Source organism: Gavialis gangeticus, unplaced genomic scaffold (assembly GCF_001723915.1).
Source record: "Gavialis gangeticus isolate Ggan-Ray unplaced genomic scaffold, GavGan_comp1, whole genome shotgun sequence".
Taxonomy (NCBI): Eukaryota; Metazoa; Chordata; order Crocodylia; family Gavialidae; genus Gavialis; species Gavialis gangeticus.
In genome coordinates, this window is record NW_017728991.1 from 2,263,784 (window position 1) to 2,277,567 (window position 13,784).

The 13,784-nt window shown below is 48.8% G+C and overlaps 1 protein-coding gene across 3 annotated transcripts in view; it reads left to right on the forward strand.

Moving 5' to 3' along the window:
• SLC39A11 (solute carrier family 39 member 11) overlaps window positions 1-13,784 on the forward strand; it is a 256,171-nt gene that overhangs the window by 61,460 nt on the left and 180,927 nt on the right. For 2 of the 3 annotated variants that reach the window (XM_019516098.1, XM_019516107.1), the window contains exon 5: window positions 7,252-7,396. In XM_019516098.1, coding sequence (XP_019371643.1) covers window positions 7,252-7,396 — 145 coding nt within the window. The remainder of the gene's footprint in view (window positions 1-7,251; window positions 7,397-13,784) is intronic. The other variant, XM_019516114.1, reaches the window with a different exon arrangement.

Sequence of the window (13,784 nt, forward strand, 5' to 3'; positions counted from 1 at the left end):
TAGCTGTCAGATTCACACAGGGGTTGTATGGTCCAGCGGGGAGGGACTGGATTGGGATTTGAGAGGCTAGCGTCCTGTTCACTCTGCCACTGGCCTGCTTGGGGACCTTGATCACATCACTTTGTCTCTCCGTGCTTCTGTTTCCTGTCGCATCCTTTCCCTCTGGGGTGAAAGCTCCTGGGGACAAGGGAGCTCTGGGTGTGCAGACTCTGCCCCGGGGCTTCGCGGCTCTCGCTGGAGGCCTGGGGTCACTGCCTTAATGCCTCGTAATAATGCCATCTATGCAAACCCCGCTTGGAAGTATAGCAAACTGGGGCTGGAAGGGACCTTTGGAGGTCATCTAGCCCTGCCTTCCCCCCACCACCCCAAAAGAGAGCATGCAAAGCCATCCGGCTAGATGTGGGGCGGCTAGTTGCCAGCCTTCTCGGATGATGGCGCACAAAGCGGGATGTTGATCCTGATGGGGATGGATGGCAATGTGATGGGATTGGACAAGTAGGGTTTGCTATGATGGGGTGCATTGGCCACTTACCGGGGACGAGAGAAGCCAACTCAGGTTGCAGCTAGGGAAAATGTGGTGAGATATTGGAAGAAACTGTCTCATGGGGAGGGTAGTAAAGCACTGGGACAGGCTCCCCAGAGGTGATGGACTCTCCATCCTTGGAGGTTTTGAAGACCTGGCTTGACAAAGGAGGATGGAGTTGGGGGTTGGACTAGATGGGACCTCCCTCCCAGCCCTCGTTTTCTACGATTCAGTCATGCAGGGTGTGTGAGGGTTGGCCCTGAAACTTTTCAGACTAGGTTACACAAACACTTATCTGGGATGGTCTAGGGGTGGCTGGACTAGATGACCTCCTGGGGACCCTGTTGGGCCTACTTCTCGATGGGTCGGTGCTTCTTGCACCATCCAGACTGTGTTACTAGGAAGGGAGTCCTGGGTTTTCTCCCAGGTAGGATGCTGCAGGATTGTTTTACGAGAGAGTTTGCTGGTGGCTCTGATGCCTGGGTAATAAAAGTAGCATCTGTTGCTACTTTCTGGGTAATAAAAGTAGCACTGGTTTACTGTGGCTGCGGTGACGGTGGCTCTGTAAGTAGCGCTGATGGCACGGCACGGCACGGCACGGCACGGCACGGCACAGCACTAAATTCTGCAGGCGATGTTGTACGCGAGCCCGTAGCGGCCGCTTCCAGATGAGCTACTGGCTCTTCTGCCCTTGAAATCTGTTCTGGTTTCAACATCTTGCTGGGACTCTCATGCACAAAAATAGCTTCCCTCCCGCCCAGCTCTACAGGTCTTCCTGTCCAAGTCTCTCCTGCACCAGGCATTTCGAAGTGTACCAACCCCCGCGGTTATTTCACTTAACTCCAATTAGTGGAATGAGCTCATTAATATGGACCGAGTTTCCTCTTCCCTTCCTAATGCTTTTTTAACCCACTGACACATCTCAATTAAGGGGCCCACGCAGGGTGCAGATTGGAGTGACTCAGAGCAGTTGCAGTGGGACTAAATCGGGTGCGTGGCTGAAGGTCACCAATATTTTTGAAACCGCTGAAGTTGCGTGCGCGCCGGCAAGGTCGCGATGGCTCCCTCTGGGCAGCAAGCCTCTGAAATCTCTCCTGGTTACCTTTATCGAGGTATAAAAAGACTCTTGGGTAGTGCACAGAAAAGCTGCTGATGGTGCTCGGCAGGGGTGGGCACTGGGACTAGCGGGACGAGGCTTTTTATCGTTGCCAACTTGGAGACAAATGCATCTTGATTTCAGAAATACATTGCTTGCTTGACTCTGTCGACATACAACGCTGCTGCAGAGACCACGAACAGGCGTCGTTTCTGCTTCATCCCTGTCGTTGGTTCACAGACTCCGACGTGTTCTGCCTTCGTTTCCTTCTCGTGCTGACGAGGTGCAGTGGAGGGGCAACGGCCTTTCAGTGCTTGAAGATTTGTCCGCGCCCAACGGCCTCAAAGCCTCTGCTGTTGCTTGCATGACTTTTCATAACGTGAAGTTTATTAGGCTCCCTGGTAGATGGCAGATTTCTGCTCCGGGGGGCTAGCAACTTCCATGAGAGTCCTCACAAATGGTAGAAGAGGTGGGGAAAAGGGTCTGTGTGGCCATAACAAGGTCCCATCGTGATTGTAGGTTGGTCACGAAGTCGTGGAAGCTGCAGGAGACCGGTCCCTCAAATTCCTCTGCTCCCGCCAGATTAGTTAGTGATGCTGTGACCGTGACTCTTCCTGACCGAAGGGTTGGGAAGAGGATCCATGCTGCGGAGGACATGTCGGGGTTGTCCTGAAAAGCCTCCTGAGTGGCATTTGATACTGCTGTTTTTGACAGAGAAGGGAGTTGGAAAGGAGCGTTTCTAAACTGCTGAAGTTTTGGGCCAACTTGCCCAGCCATTTGTATGCTACTCGCTGCAAAATATCCACCCAGTTCAAATCGTGTTTCTTGACCTTTGCTGGCTGCAGCTGCCTGTGCTCGTGCTGCTCCTGTCGGCATCCATCACGGGAGCCCTTACGCAGATCTCCTGCAATGGGGCTGTTCGCTTTTACTTGGCTTTCAGCTCTTCTTTTTACTGGGGTGGGTGAAAGCTATGGGATTGATTGATTGATTGATAGAAACTCTCCAGCCTACCAAGCTATCTGCTTGCCCTCCAATGCCATCAATAGGAAGAAGAGAGCATCGTTCCCTCCATGTTTGAGGGCTGTAAGATAGGATCTGGACGGGAGCTATTGACTTGCTTCCTTTGAGAGCCACCAAGCAGGCTCTAGGGCACAACTGACACTCGTTTCCTGTTTGCTTCTTGGTGGTATATACATCTAATGGGCTGTGATGTGTGTGCATGGAAAAGAGGAAGGGTCCTACTCCTTCTGGAAGGCAGACTTGTGGGTATGGCTGGCTGCCAAATGGGGTCCTCTACCACTGAGAAGTCTTTGACTTTCCAACATAGCATTTACAACTGAAATGTATAATATCCCCCCAAACCCAATAGGGGAATATTGCTGCGGTGGTTTCTGGGGAAGCAGTTTGGTTTCCTGATGTCCACATGCTCCTCTGGGCTCAGGACTGCCTACCCAGGCCGTCTCTCCTGACGTGTCTATGGAAGGAAGCACTGATCGGCAAGCCGGGGCTGTAGAAGAGGAACATTGCAGGAAACACTTTGTTGAAAACCCACTTTTCCGGTCAAAACCTCTTTGTCCTCAACAATGTTGATCCTGCTACAGGGGGTTGATGTAGGAGGAGCTCAAAAAGCTCGTGCTTTTAAATGTTCTTTTTAAATGAGATGAAAGGGACTGGAGCTGTAGGCTGCTCCACATTATTTCTGAGGTGCCACAGGTAAAAGTCTTGATCTTCCTGTGGGGTGCAGTGTAGGGGAGGATGGGGTGCAGTCACAATACCAAGTCCTAAATCAGCCATTCGAACTGATCCAACTCCAAGGTGGTTATTCAGGGAGCTGCTCGCAGACTGGCCAGGATATTCCATCATCCCTGCGGCCAGCTTCACGGTGAAGCCAGGTGAAACAATCCTAGTTACAGATGTGATTAAAAACCAACCGGGGCTTGGGTGGTCTGTAATCTACCTCTCTCTGCAGTGCCACTGTTTGGACCTTGCATCACTGCTCTGGTTTGGTGCCTGTGGGGCTGCCGTGCTGCTCTTGGGATGTCTTTGAAGCCAGGTGGCACTGAACTTCTCATGCTGGTACAGGATGAAGCTAGAGCTGTGACTCCTGTGCTAAGTCACTGTTGCTTGGAGCAAAGAATTTAAGTTGTCAATGCACTAAATAAAGCCGCAATCGTCCTCCGTCCTCCTGACTTTGTTGTTTCTCTCCCCTAACATCTCATCATTTTCCCTTGATTATCTCTGTGTCTGATTTTTTTTTTTTTTTTTTTTTTTTTTTTTTTTCTTTTTTTTTTTTTTGTTTTTTTTTTTTTTTTTTTTTTTTTCTTTTCTTTTCTTTTCTTTCATAGCAACGGTTTTTGTGATTATGCAGTGCGCTCTCAAACATGCACAGACCCTATTTTAGGCATATGACTTCGGTGACATCCAGCACATGGAAAGCTCCATGAAAAAAATGTATTAAAATAGCGGGGAAGGTAACGGCTTAGCTTAGTTAGCAAATGCCTCATGGCTTGCATTGCAATGCATCTCCTCTTTCTTTAGCTTTGCTGGCATGCACTGCCTTGAGGCCCTGTTCCTGGCATCGGATCCTTGAGTCCATGCAAATCCAATTTCAGGGTCCTCGCTTGATGGTTTTTGGGTTTTTTTGCTCCAATTTTAGTCCCTCTTTTAACAAAAACAAGCAAACAGATAATGCTTTGGATACACCTGCTGTGGTACCTTCATCAACAGTGATTTCCATACTTGACAGATGATTAAACCCATGGACACCGAGCGTATGGCCAGTGTGGTATGGTTGCAAAACTAGCTCCATTTATCCTAACTTCCGGCATTTCTGATTTTGGGTCCTCGTGCTCGAAGGGATCCTGCTCTCTTATATGGACATGCTTTTCTGATTGATTGCATTAGTTATGGGGAGGACAGAACAAGCTGCTTGCTCGCCAGGAGAATTCACTTAGATTTACTGGCTGGGAAGTGCAGGATGCTGCACGCAGTTGGTTTCATTTTCTCTATGGAGAAAAACTGTTTCTCAAGCCGTGGCACTCGTGAAATTTCCCATCCCATGCACCAGCCACCAAACTTCTGCAACAAACCCTTTTTTCCCCAATTCAGCCACTTGCTGCCTGTGGTGTGGGAGACTCCTCTCTGTTCCTCTGTGGTCAGAAGATCGGGGAGATCCCGAGCAGGACAGCTATGTGGCATAAGAACGAAAACCCTTTCTCAAAGACGAGAGCTTCATCAGTGCATGTCGTAATCGCTGGGTTAATGGAGGTGAAAGCACCCTGATTAAACTGCAGTAGAAAGAGGATAGCAAATATGTGATTAGTATTAATAACACCCGTCAGAATATATTATGCAAATAAAGGGAGAATAGATTATTTAGTTATTCATCTTTAACCTTTATTTCTTTTAAAGTGACCTTACCCGCCGGGTTTCTCATTACCGGCTCTGGTGGCTCAGCATATGTTTGCTTATTCTACAGCTTTCTCAATCCAGGAGCCTAAATCGGGTTGCAGCTCTATAGTTGCTGGGATGCACAAATGCACCCCTGCAACTTTTATCCCTTTATCACCCCTTTTTGCCTTTTTAGGGGCCCTTTTTAGCTCTTTGGCCACCTGCCACTCTTAAGCACCTGGCCATCAGTTTGTCTCTAGGCATAAACCCTCCTGGAGCACCCAGAACCCATGGCTGCTGGAAGAGAAGGGGCAGTTTTTCAGCAATACAGTGATGATGGGAGGGGGGCTGCATAACTCTGATGTCTAACAGTCCAGCCTTTCCTGATTTCCACCCCCTTGTTTTTAGAGGCAGCCTCTTAGCTTTTTTTTTTCCCCATCTTGAAACTTTCTTTGCACCAAACTTTTGCCATAAGCAGCAGGTCGGATTGAAGCAGGAGCCTGATGGAGCTGCTTCGTCCGCCGCACGGACCCGATTCCAGCCCATTTGTGGGGCGTGCGGAGGGCAGCAGTGACATCTGGCGGCCTCTGGATTTCACCTCGGCTGCGAATCTCTCGGAGGCTTGTTGGCATGCCCCGAGCTCCCGGCGGAGGCGTCCCGTCCTGCTGCCTTCCAGCCTCGAGGCAGCAGCCTCCGATGAAACATCGGACACGTTCTGATGTGCTGGAAGAGTCTGGTGCAAATTTGGCACTGTCCAGGATGTTGAGGGTGACCGGCTTGATCAAGGATGAGTGTCCTTTTGGGACAGTTGTTGTTACTTGTAGTGCCCCAGTCTGGGGTCGGGTCCCCTTGTCGTAGGAGAGGTGCAAACAGGCATTCTGCTGATTCTGCATTTTTTCAGGCCTCTGAGTGGCTTCAAAGGCAAAGACCCCCATGCATGCATTTTTTTCCAAGTGGCTTGAAAGGCAAAGACCCCCATGCATGAAGAAGGGTGATAGCACCCGAAAGCTTGCAAACGACTTGTTAAACCAACTCACTTGGTCTAATAAAAGATATCACATCTACCCACAGAGCCCTGTCTTGAAAGGTAGTGTCACCCCTGGGGGCTTCTCCCCTGGAAATGCTGCTGTGCCATGATGTTGTTTCACTCTCCACTTCGTTGGTTCCCAAGCAAATAGGTGCAAGTTTGCAATTTATTTCCCAGGACTGCTGACTCGGTCTGAATTGAAGAAAGTGTCTTTGTTCATACCTGCCTAACCTTCACTGATGTCAGGACAGATGCACCTGCTGAACTTAAAGCACATGCTTATATTCTCATGTCAGCTGCGACCTCACGTGGGGAGCTCCAAGCCAGCAAACTGAGAGCCTTGATGGACTTGAATGTATTGCTTAGCTGGGGCTAGACAGTCTCTCATCAGCCTGTTTTTGCTTGTGTTTCCCATGTGCCTTGCAAGCAGATGTGATGGAAGATGAGCTAGATTTGAACCCAGTTCCCGCCATGCCTTTCCAGACCTTCATGTTTTCAGGTGTTTTTCAGTGCTAACAGCAATAAACATCTCCTGCCAGCAAAATAAGGTGCTGTGCATCAGTTTTTGGAAAGCTGCTAGGGCTGGAATGGCTTTGCTTACTATCCTGTACTGCACTTGATTTGTGTGTGTGGTTTTCCTCTAAAAATATCCTGCGCTTAGTGGGTTTGGTGGTTTCTATTAGAAACACTCCCCCTCTCTTTTAACCAAGCTAAATAAGCCAGGTTGTGTAGTGCGAGATGGTGGGGTGTATTCGCTGGAGCATGGCGACACGGTTCACATGTTCATGTTTCTAAAATCCTTGTTTCTATCCCTTTTCTCCTACCAGCTCCCCGCTTTTGTACCAAGTTCAGCCAGTGCCAAAGCTACTGAAAATTGCATTAGATTTGTGTAGGAGGGATGGAATAAAAATTCAGTTTCCTACAAGCTTAGCCAAAGTCTTAACCTAACGTGCGTCTTTGTGATTGTTTGAATCCTAAGCTCTGGGATGGGTTCATGGGTGGGGGTGTGTGTTTTTGGGGGAATCCAAAAGACTCTTTTGTTTGTTTGTTTTTTGCTTGAAACCACTTTTTTTTGCGTGAAATCAAATGCCAGCGCTGAAAACAGATAGGCTTTAAAAATGTGCAGATTACAAAGCTGTCTGTGAGGATCAGGTAGAGAGAGTGCTGAGAGAGGGAGAAAATCAAGCTCTTAAATGTCTCTCTGATTCATTTCAGGGCGTCAATGGACCTCCCAACACGGCCTTGGCGGTGAGCTACGATGCAGGAGCGGTGAAAGAGAAGTACGACCGCGAGCCGACTCCTCGCCGGGACTATGAGAACGAGCTGTCCATCCGGATAGGTAGAACCGGGCTTCATCCAGGCAAGCATCCTGCCATATACCAGCAGCTGAGTTAGACAAATTGTGTTCAAATGGCGCACGGATCATAACGAACTCACTTGCGGTTTTAATCCGCTTTACCATTGCATCCGTGTCTGCGCACACCCTCTTCCCCCCGCCTCTCTTTCCCTGTCCTGCTGGGATTTGGCATCTAGCCCAAGAGTCATTGCTTCTGTTTCTCCTTCCGTTCTCAAAACGACTTGCCTGGCTGTTGCTGGGGGCGGGAGTTACTAATTATTAATGATTAGACATTTCTTTCACTGGTGAAAATGGAATGAACTTAACCCTGCAGCAAAGCTCCTTCTCGGCTGGGAGGGAGTGGGTGCCGGGGCCGCTCCTCCCTCTCGCTGCAGTGAAACCTGAGTGTCCCGTTATCGTTCTGGCCGTGATTAGCGATCACATTTGTGATCCTTTATTTTGGGCCATAATAGCACTTACAGCTGCTAAGGTCTGGACTGAAATATCCTGCTTGGGTTTATCTGTTTCTTTTTAACAGCTCTTAAAAGGTTCACAGGAACTTTTTGTGAACCTGTTAAAGCTTCCCAGTTTTAGGGTTTGAGGGGGCCCCGTAACTGAAGTGTAGTGGTGCCACCATATGACATCTAGGACTTGGAAGAACTTGATTCTTCTAAGAGGATTCGTGAAGGGTGACTTGGTGAATGGCCAGTGAATAATGGTTTCATTCGTCTTCCACTTGAGACGACCAGAAGAGCATCTGGAACAATAGACCCCAGCCCGCCCCATGAAAGGGTATGAGGGTTGATCAGGTGAGAAAGTGGCCCCTTCTTTGCACAGAGAATAGCAGCAGCCTCTTGAATTGGGCTATGTTCTTATGTGCAATTGCATTTTTCCTAATAAACAGTTTGACCCCAGAGTGTTTTTAATTCTTTTTAAAGTGTCAACCTGGGGTTTTCAAAACAGCCAAAGGGATTCAGGTGCCCAGAGCCCACGAATCTCACGGTGCCTAATGTCTCTAGGCTTCTTTAACAGGGCCAGTCTTGATCTCCAGTTTTAACCCCTTGCTTGGTAATGCAGTCTCTGCTCGTTTAAGCATTGAACCTTGGAGCTGTTTTACATCCTAGTCACAGCCGAATTTTGTAGTCTTAAAACAACAGGCATTTTTCATTAAATTGGCTGCTCAGTTTGTTGTGTGCATCTGCTCTTGGCTGTAAACAAAAACCATGCACGTGGTTTTGAGAATGGAAACTTTCCATTCTGCTCTTTTAGTTTTTTCTCCCTGGGGAAATTTCTTCAAAGGACTATGACAAATGAAAACCTTTTTCTTGTCTTTGGGGATATTTTTTTTCCCCCCTTGCTGGGATGAACTCAGTATTTTCACAAGATGCAGTGTGGTTGCCAAAATGACTGATCACAACTGGAGATGGAGAGTACCATATTAATTAGCAGCTTTTCCCAAATGCATTCAGGGTTTATCAGCTGTGTTCTTGTGAAAATCCCGGGAGCACATAATGGGTATTTCCAAAATCTAAAGGGTACTTTTTGCTTTTCTGAATTTCAGTATTGCTCACTGTTAAATTGTTGTCCTTCACTTAAATTTAGAAGTAAAAAAATAAAAATCCCCTTTAAAGGGGCAAGCTTTAAAATATACCAAAACAAAGAACTGAGAAATAAGCTTCTTGCCTTCGGAGACGGACTTGAAGATGTTGAGGCAGCAGCGTTCGGTGGAGGAGCTGGATTGTGATACTGAGTTGACTGAAAAAGTAGGCTCTTGTCAGCCTTTCCAGTCCTTCATGACCCCTGTTCTGCAAAGACTTCAGCATGTGCTTACCATTGCCTCAAGATCATGCCCCAAGTCACTGGGTATTTGCACTTCGCTGATGGGGATCTTGTCACTGCCCTCGTGAGTGGTTGCGTTGGAGGATTTTCATCAAACCTGCACAAAAGGAGACTGGAAACCCAGGCCGCAGCTTGACCTTTTGCTAGAATAGGAGTATGCACCCTGCCACACTCTTAGGCAGTTTTTGGACATTTGTTTTATTCTCTTCTTGTGTTGTCTTGGCTCCTTTCATGGCCCTGGGTTTCCGTGCTGTTCTCTCTGGCTGAAAGTGGCTGGACTGACCACTGGGAAACCCCATAGAAATGGTGAGGACCGGGTTTCTTTCCTCCCTACCCAATGCATTGCATATCACCTGCCTCCTCCAGCTGTCACTGCCCTTTGCCTCCACTCCTGGGTGTTAGCTGAAGCAACTCTGCAAACTGGCTTTAAAAGCAGCCACGTCTGGGAGTGGAGCGGTGTCTCTTTGTCTGAGCAGTTCCAGGAGACTTTATGGCTGCTTTTCAAATGTGCCGCCTCCTTTCCATCTATGCAGCGTGTTGAGCAGACGCGTTCAAAGCAAACTGCAATGATGCGTGTCTGTCTAGACTGGGGGACCGCGTGTGTGCTGGGAGCTATGTGCACAGCGTTCATAACTGGCAGCCAACTATTACTGTCCAGCCAACTATTACTGTCCAGACCATCTCCATCTGGGACTGCTGTAATTGCCCCCGCCTTACCCCCAGGCATGTAGCAACTGCCCGCGTTTACATTTCATTTGCCTTTGCAGGCATGAAATGCTCTCCTCAAAAGGGTGCAACTGGTTGCTTGCCCAGTGACTTTGCATCACTCCTGTCTTGCTTGAGCCCTCTGCATTTCACTCATAGCGACTCTTCTTTGGCCAAGAGCAGGGACAGGTCCTGGCAAGTATATACTGAAACCCATTGAGTGGTCCCCGAGCTGGTTCACCTCCTCTTTCCGCCGCTTGTTGGCTGCTGTAAGCTCCACTGGCCAGGCTTGCTGCTTCAGACCATGCAACAGAGGAGTCTGGGGAAAATCCTGGCCTTGTTTTACTAGCCTGATACTTGGTACGTGAACCCTCTCTTAGAGTTGCTTGCTGGAGACACCTTTCTGTTTGCAATACCCAGCAGGGAGGTCCCCATTCCTGTCTGAAATCATGGGAGCATAAAGTAGCCATCAGAGCATCCTGGGCAGTAACGATGCCTGTGTTCCTGGTGAACACTGAATAATGAACTTGAGTTCACAATGTTTTGTTTGATTTTAATTTTCCCTTTGGTCTCTCTGGGGCATTTGGATTCAGTCCGGGTCTCCTCACTTCCTATTCAGACCAGGGGCCATGGCCCGATGGCTTCAGAGATCACATTTTGTGAATGCCCAGCCTCTGACTACATTCACCCCAGCGCCCCGTTACTCTGGTCCTGAAGCCGCCTGTCTCCAGCTTTTCCCACTGGCCCACTTCATCTACGGTCATTTTTTTTCTTTCCAGCTTCTCTGCTTTTTGGATCAAGCTTTCCTTCATCTTGGCTTTTGCCTTCAAAGCAACTTGATTATTTTTTTCCTGAGCTGTCAGACTCCTTTAGGTTTTAATGCCGGTTATAAAATTTTATGACATCCCAGATGGTTGCAGTGAGTACTTTCAGACCACAATAAAACTGCTATGATATCTTCCAGTGGCAGACGCTGTTCAGGTATGGTCCTGCCTTGCTTTCCTGACCTTTTTCCCCATATACGAAGATCCAAGGCAGTGGTTGGGTACAGCGTCTCCTATATTTTGCTGGCCCTGGGAATAGCTAGGCAGACTATACTGATTATTCAAGTCCCTTCAGCCTGCGGTGCTGAATAAGGACATATAGGATGTGCCCCATTGATTTGTAAATCCACCCAGGAAATGCCTTTCAATTTGAGGGTCTCTGCAATGCCAGCCAAGCGTCTTGACATCAGGGCTGGGGAGCATCCCTTGCATTGGCTCTGCATCTTCTGGATATCCACGTGTGGAGACTGGATGTCAGTTCCTCTAAATCCACGACGGCTTTGGTCTGACTTAGGTTTCCACAAGGGCTTGTAGGTAATTGCGTGTGAAACCCAGAGCTGTGAATCACAGTTATAGAAACTATATATTTAACAAGTTCCCTGCAGCTCTCCTGTGTTGAACGATTCATGTTGTTCTAATTGAGGCCATGAGAGGAGGTAGGAGCATGAGACATCTCAAGCCAGGCCCTTCTCCCCCCTCTTTAATTATCCCTGCTGCAATCTTGGAGATTAGACTGTTCCCAGTGTTAAATGAAATGTTTTCTGGCAGTGCCTAGCCAAAGGGTCCTTCTGCCAAAGTGCCCGAGGTTGCTGAAATGTCAGGCATCAAATGCAGTGTCAGCACTTGGAGCTTCAGGTCTTCTGCCACCTCCAAAGGCAGCCGTTAGCTCCGGGGAGTGTGAATCGGCACGGACCGGGCTGCATCCTCAACTTGAATTCAGAGCTGCTGATGCAGGCTGAACTGGCTGCTAGAGTTGGAGCCCCCTTGCCATACCTGTGCCGTCACAGACGACTCCTCTAGGACCTCTCCAAGCTAGGGCAGTGGACAAGCAGCTAAGCCAGGATCTGGAAACACGATGCAGCTGCCAGCGGGATGCACCAGGCAGGTGGTTCCTTGTTCTCAGCCCTCGGGTGGCCTGAAATGCAACACGGCGAGTCCTGTAGGACCAGCCGGGGAAAGTGGTTCCCTTCCTTCCCCCTCCCCAGGCAACGTGGCCCCCAGGCCCAGCCTGCACGGCGGGCTGTTGCCATCTGTTCTCCTTGCGAGGCACACACGACTGAGTCCGTGACCATAAGGGGAGCGAGAATTAATATTAATCGCTCTATTTATTCTTCATGAAGCCTGAGTTGGGAATCGGCCACGGTGACTTTCCTGCTTAGACCCCTAATAACGAGATTCACGTGGGGATAGTAATTGGGAATATCCCAGCGTGCGGGCATAGTGCGTTGGAGAGGCAGTTTCATTAAACGGTATTAATGAAGCGCAGGCCTTGAGGGCTGCAGGAGCAAATTGTGCTGCCTATAATTTGCGTGCATTTCCCTTTTTTTTTTTTAAATTAAAATAGCAAAAATAACCGCTGCCAAGCCACACAATGCCTTTTCCTCCTGGGATTTCAAGGCATTTCCCAATCAGAGGAGCTCTGGCATAGACTGGTGAAGTGACTTGCCCAGGGTCTGATAGCAGCTAAGTGGCAGGGCTGGGATTAGAACTCGGGATCCTGTGCTGTGATATAGGGGACCGTCACCTGGACATGGTGTTTTTGGGATCTTGCTTGATCCTCCCTTCTGGCAGGAAGTGGAGCTGCTAGCTCGCCTCTACCTAAGTGTCTTCCTCTGTTCGGCAGGTGCTGTTTGGGTCTCCTTGCTCTCCGCTTTGAACAAAAGAGCGGTACAATAGCCGGCGCAGAAAAGGAGCCTTACCTTGTGGGTGCCTCGTAGCATGCCAGTAAAGAACCTGCAAGTAGCATCCCGATGAAAGAGGGGAAAAGAAAGGGAAAGGAACCAGTGCAATAACAGAGGTTGGAGATAAAGGGAAACAGCCCTTCTAGAGACCAATTTGGAGAGGACGTGAGCTGAATTCTGGGATGCATATTTATGCCCCAAGCAGCTGCAGAGCTATAATTTGCAGGGAGCTGACATCTCTGTTATGTTATCTGGCTGGGCTGTTGTCAGCTGGAAATTCACCCCCTTCCCCCATCATGTCTGAAATCCTCCTGCATTCACCTCCGGAGAAGCAAGCCAAGGTGCAGCAGACGCAGGTCTTCAGAAGGGAGCTTGTTCCCCTGCATGGCCAGTGCTTGAATCAGTGGAGCTGGTCGGGCAGCCCTGTTTCTACATTTTTAATTTTCTGAAGCACTTAGCAGTATCCTAGCTTTTCAGAGCCGTTTTGGTTCTTGGGGAGAGCGCACCTGTAGTGGGTTAATGGACTTCATCCATTCTTGGAGGCTAGGATAAAATGCAGCCTCCTTATGCAATGTTCCTCTCAAGTGGTCTCTCTCCTCTCGATTCTTTTCTAGCAGCACTTTGGTGTGACCTCATGTCCTTCCGACTGGAGTCCTGATTTCCTCCCGAAAGGAAAATTGCTGTGATTAATTGCATTATCTCCAGCTAAACAAATCCTTGCTAAAGGTGATGAATGCATTAGTCTTGGACAGTAAACTGAGCAGGCCTGATCTGCCTCTGCGTCTGTGCAAAGGCCAGCTGAACCCGTCCCAGAGATCTCCAGGCTCTAAAATGGTCAGCTTTCGGGGTGACCCTGCAAAAACCAACCCGCTGGGTGCTTTCACTGCTCCTCCTTGTGATGTTGAAGCGGAAGGCATGACTTCTCGTTGTAACGTCCTCCCGGCTGCATCTGGTTCCCCCCTTCTGTGGCTCTGTAGATGCTTCCTGAGGGATAGCCAGCATGGGTTTGTTGCGGGTAGGTCTTGCTTGACCAATCTCATTTCCTTCTACGACCAGGTGACCTATCACCTGGACAAGGGAGAAGAGATTGATGTCATATATCTTGACTTCAAAAAAGCCTTTGATCTGGTATCCCATGATCAC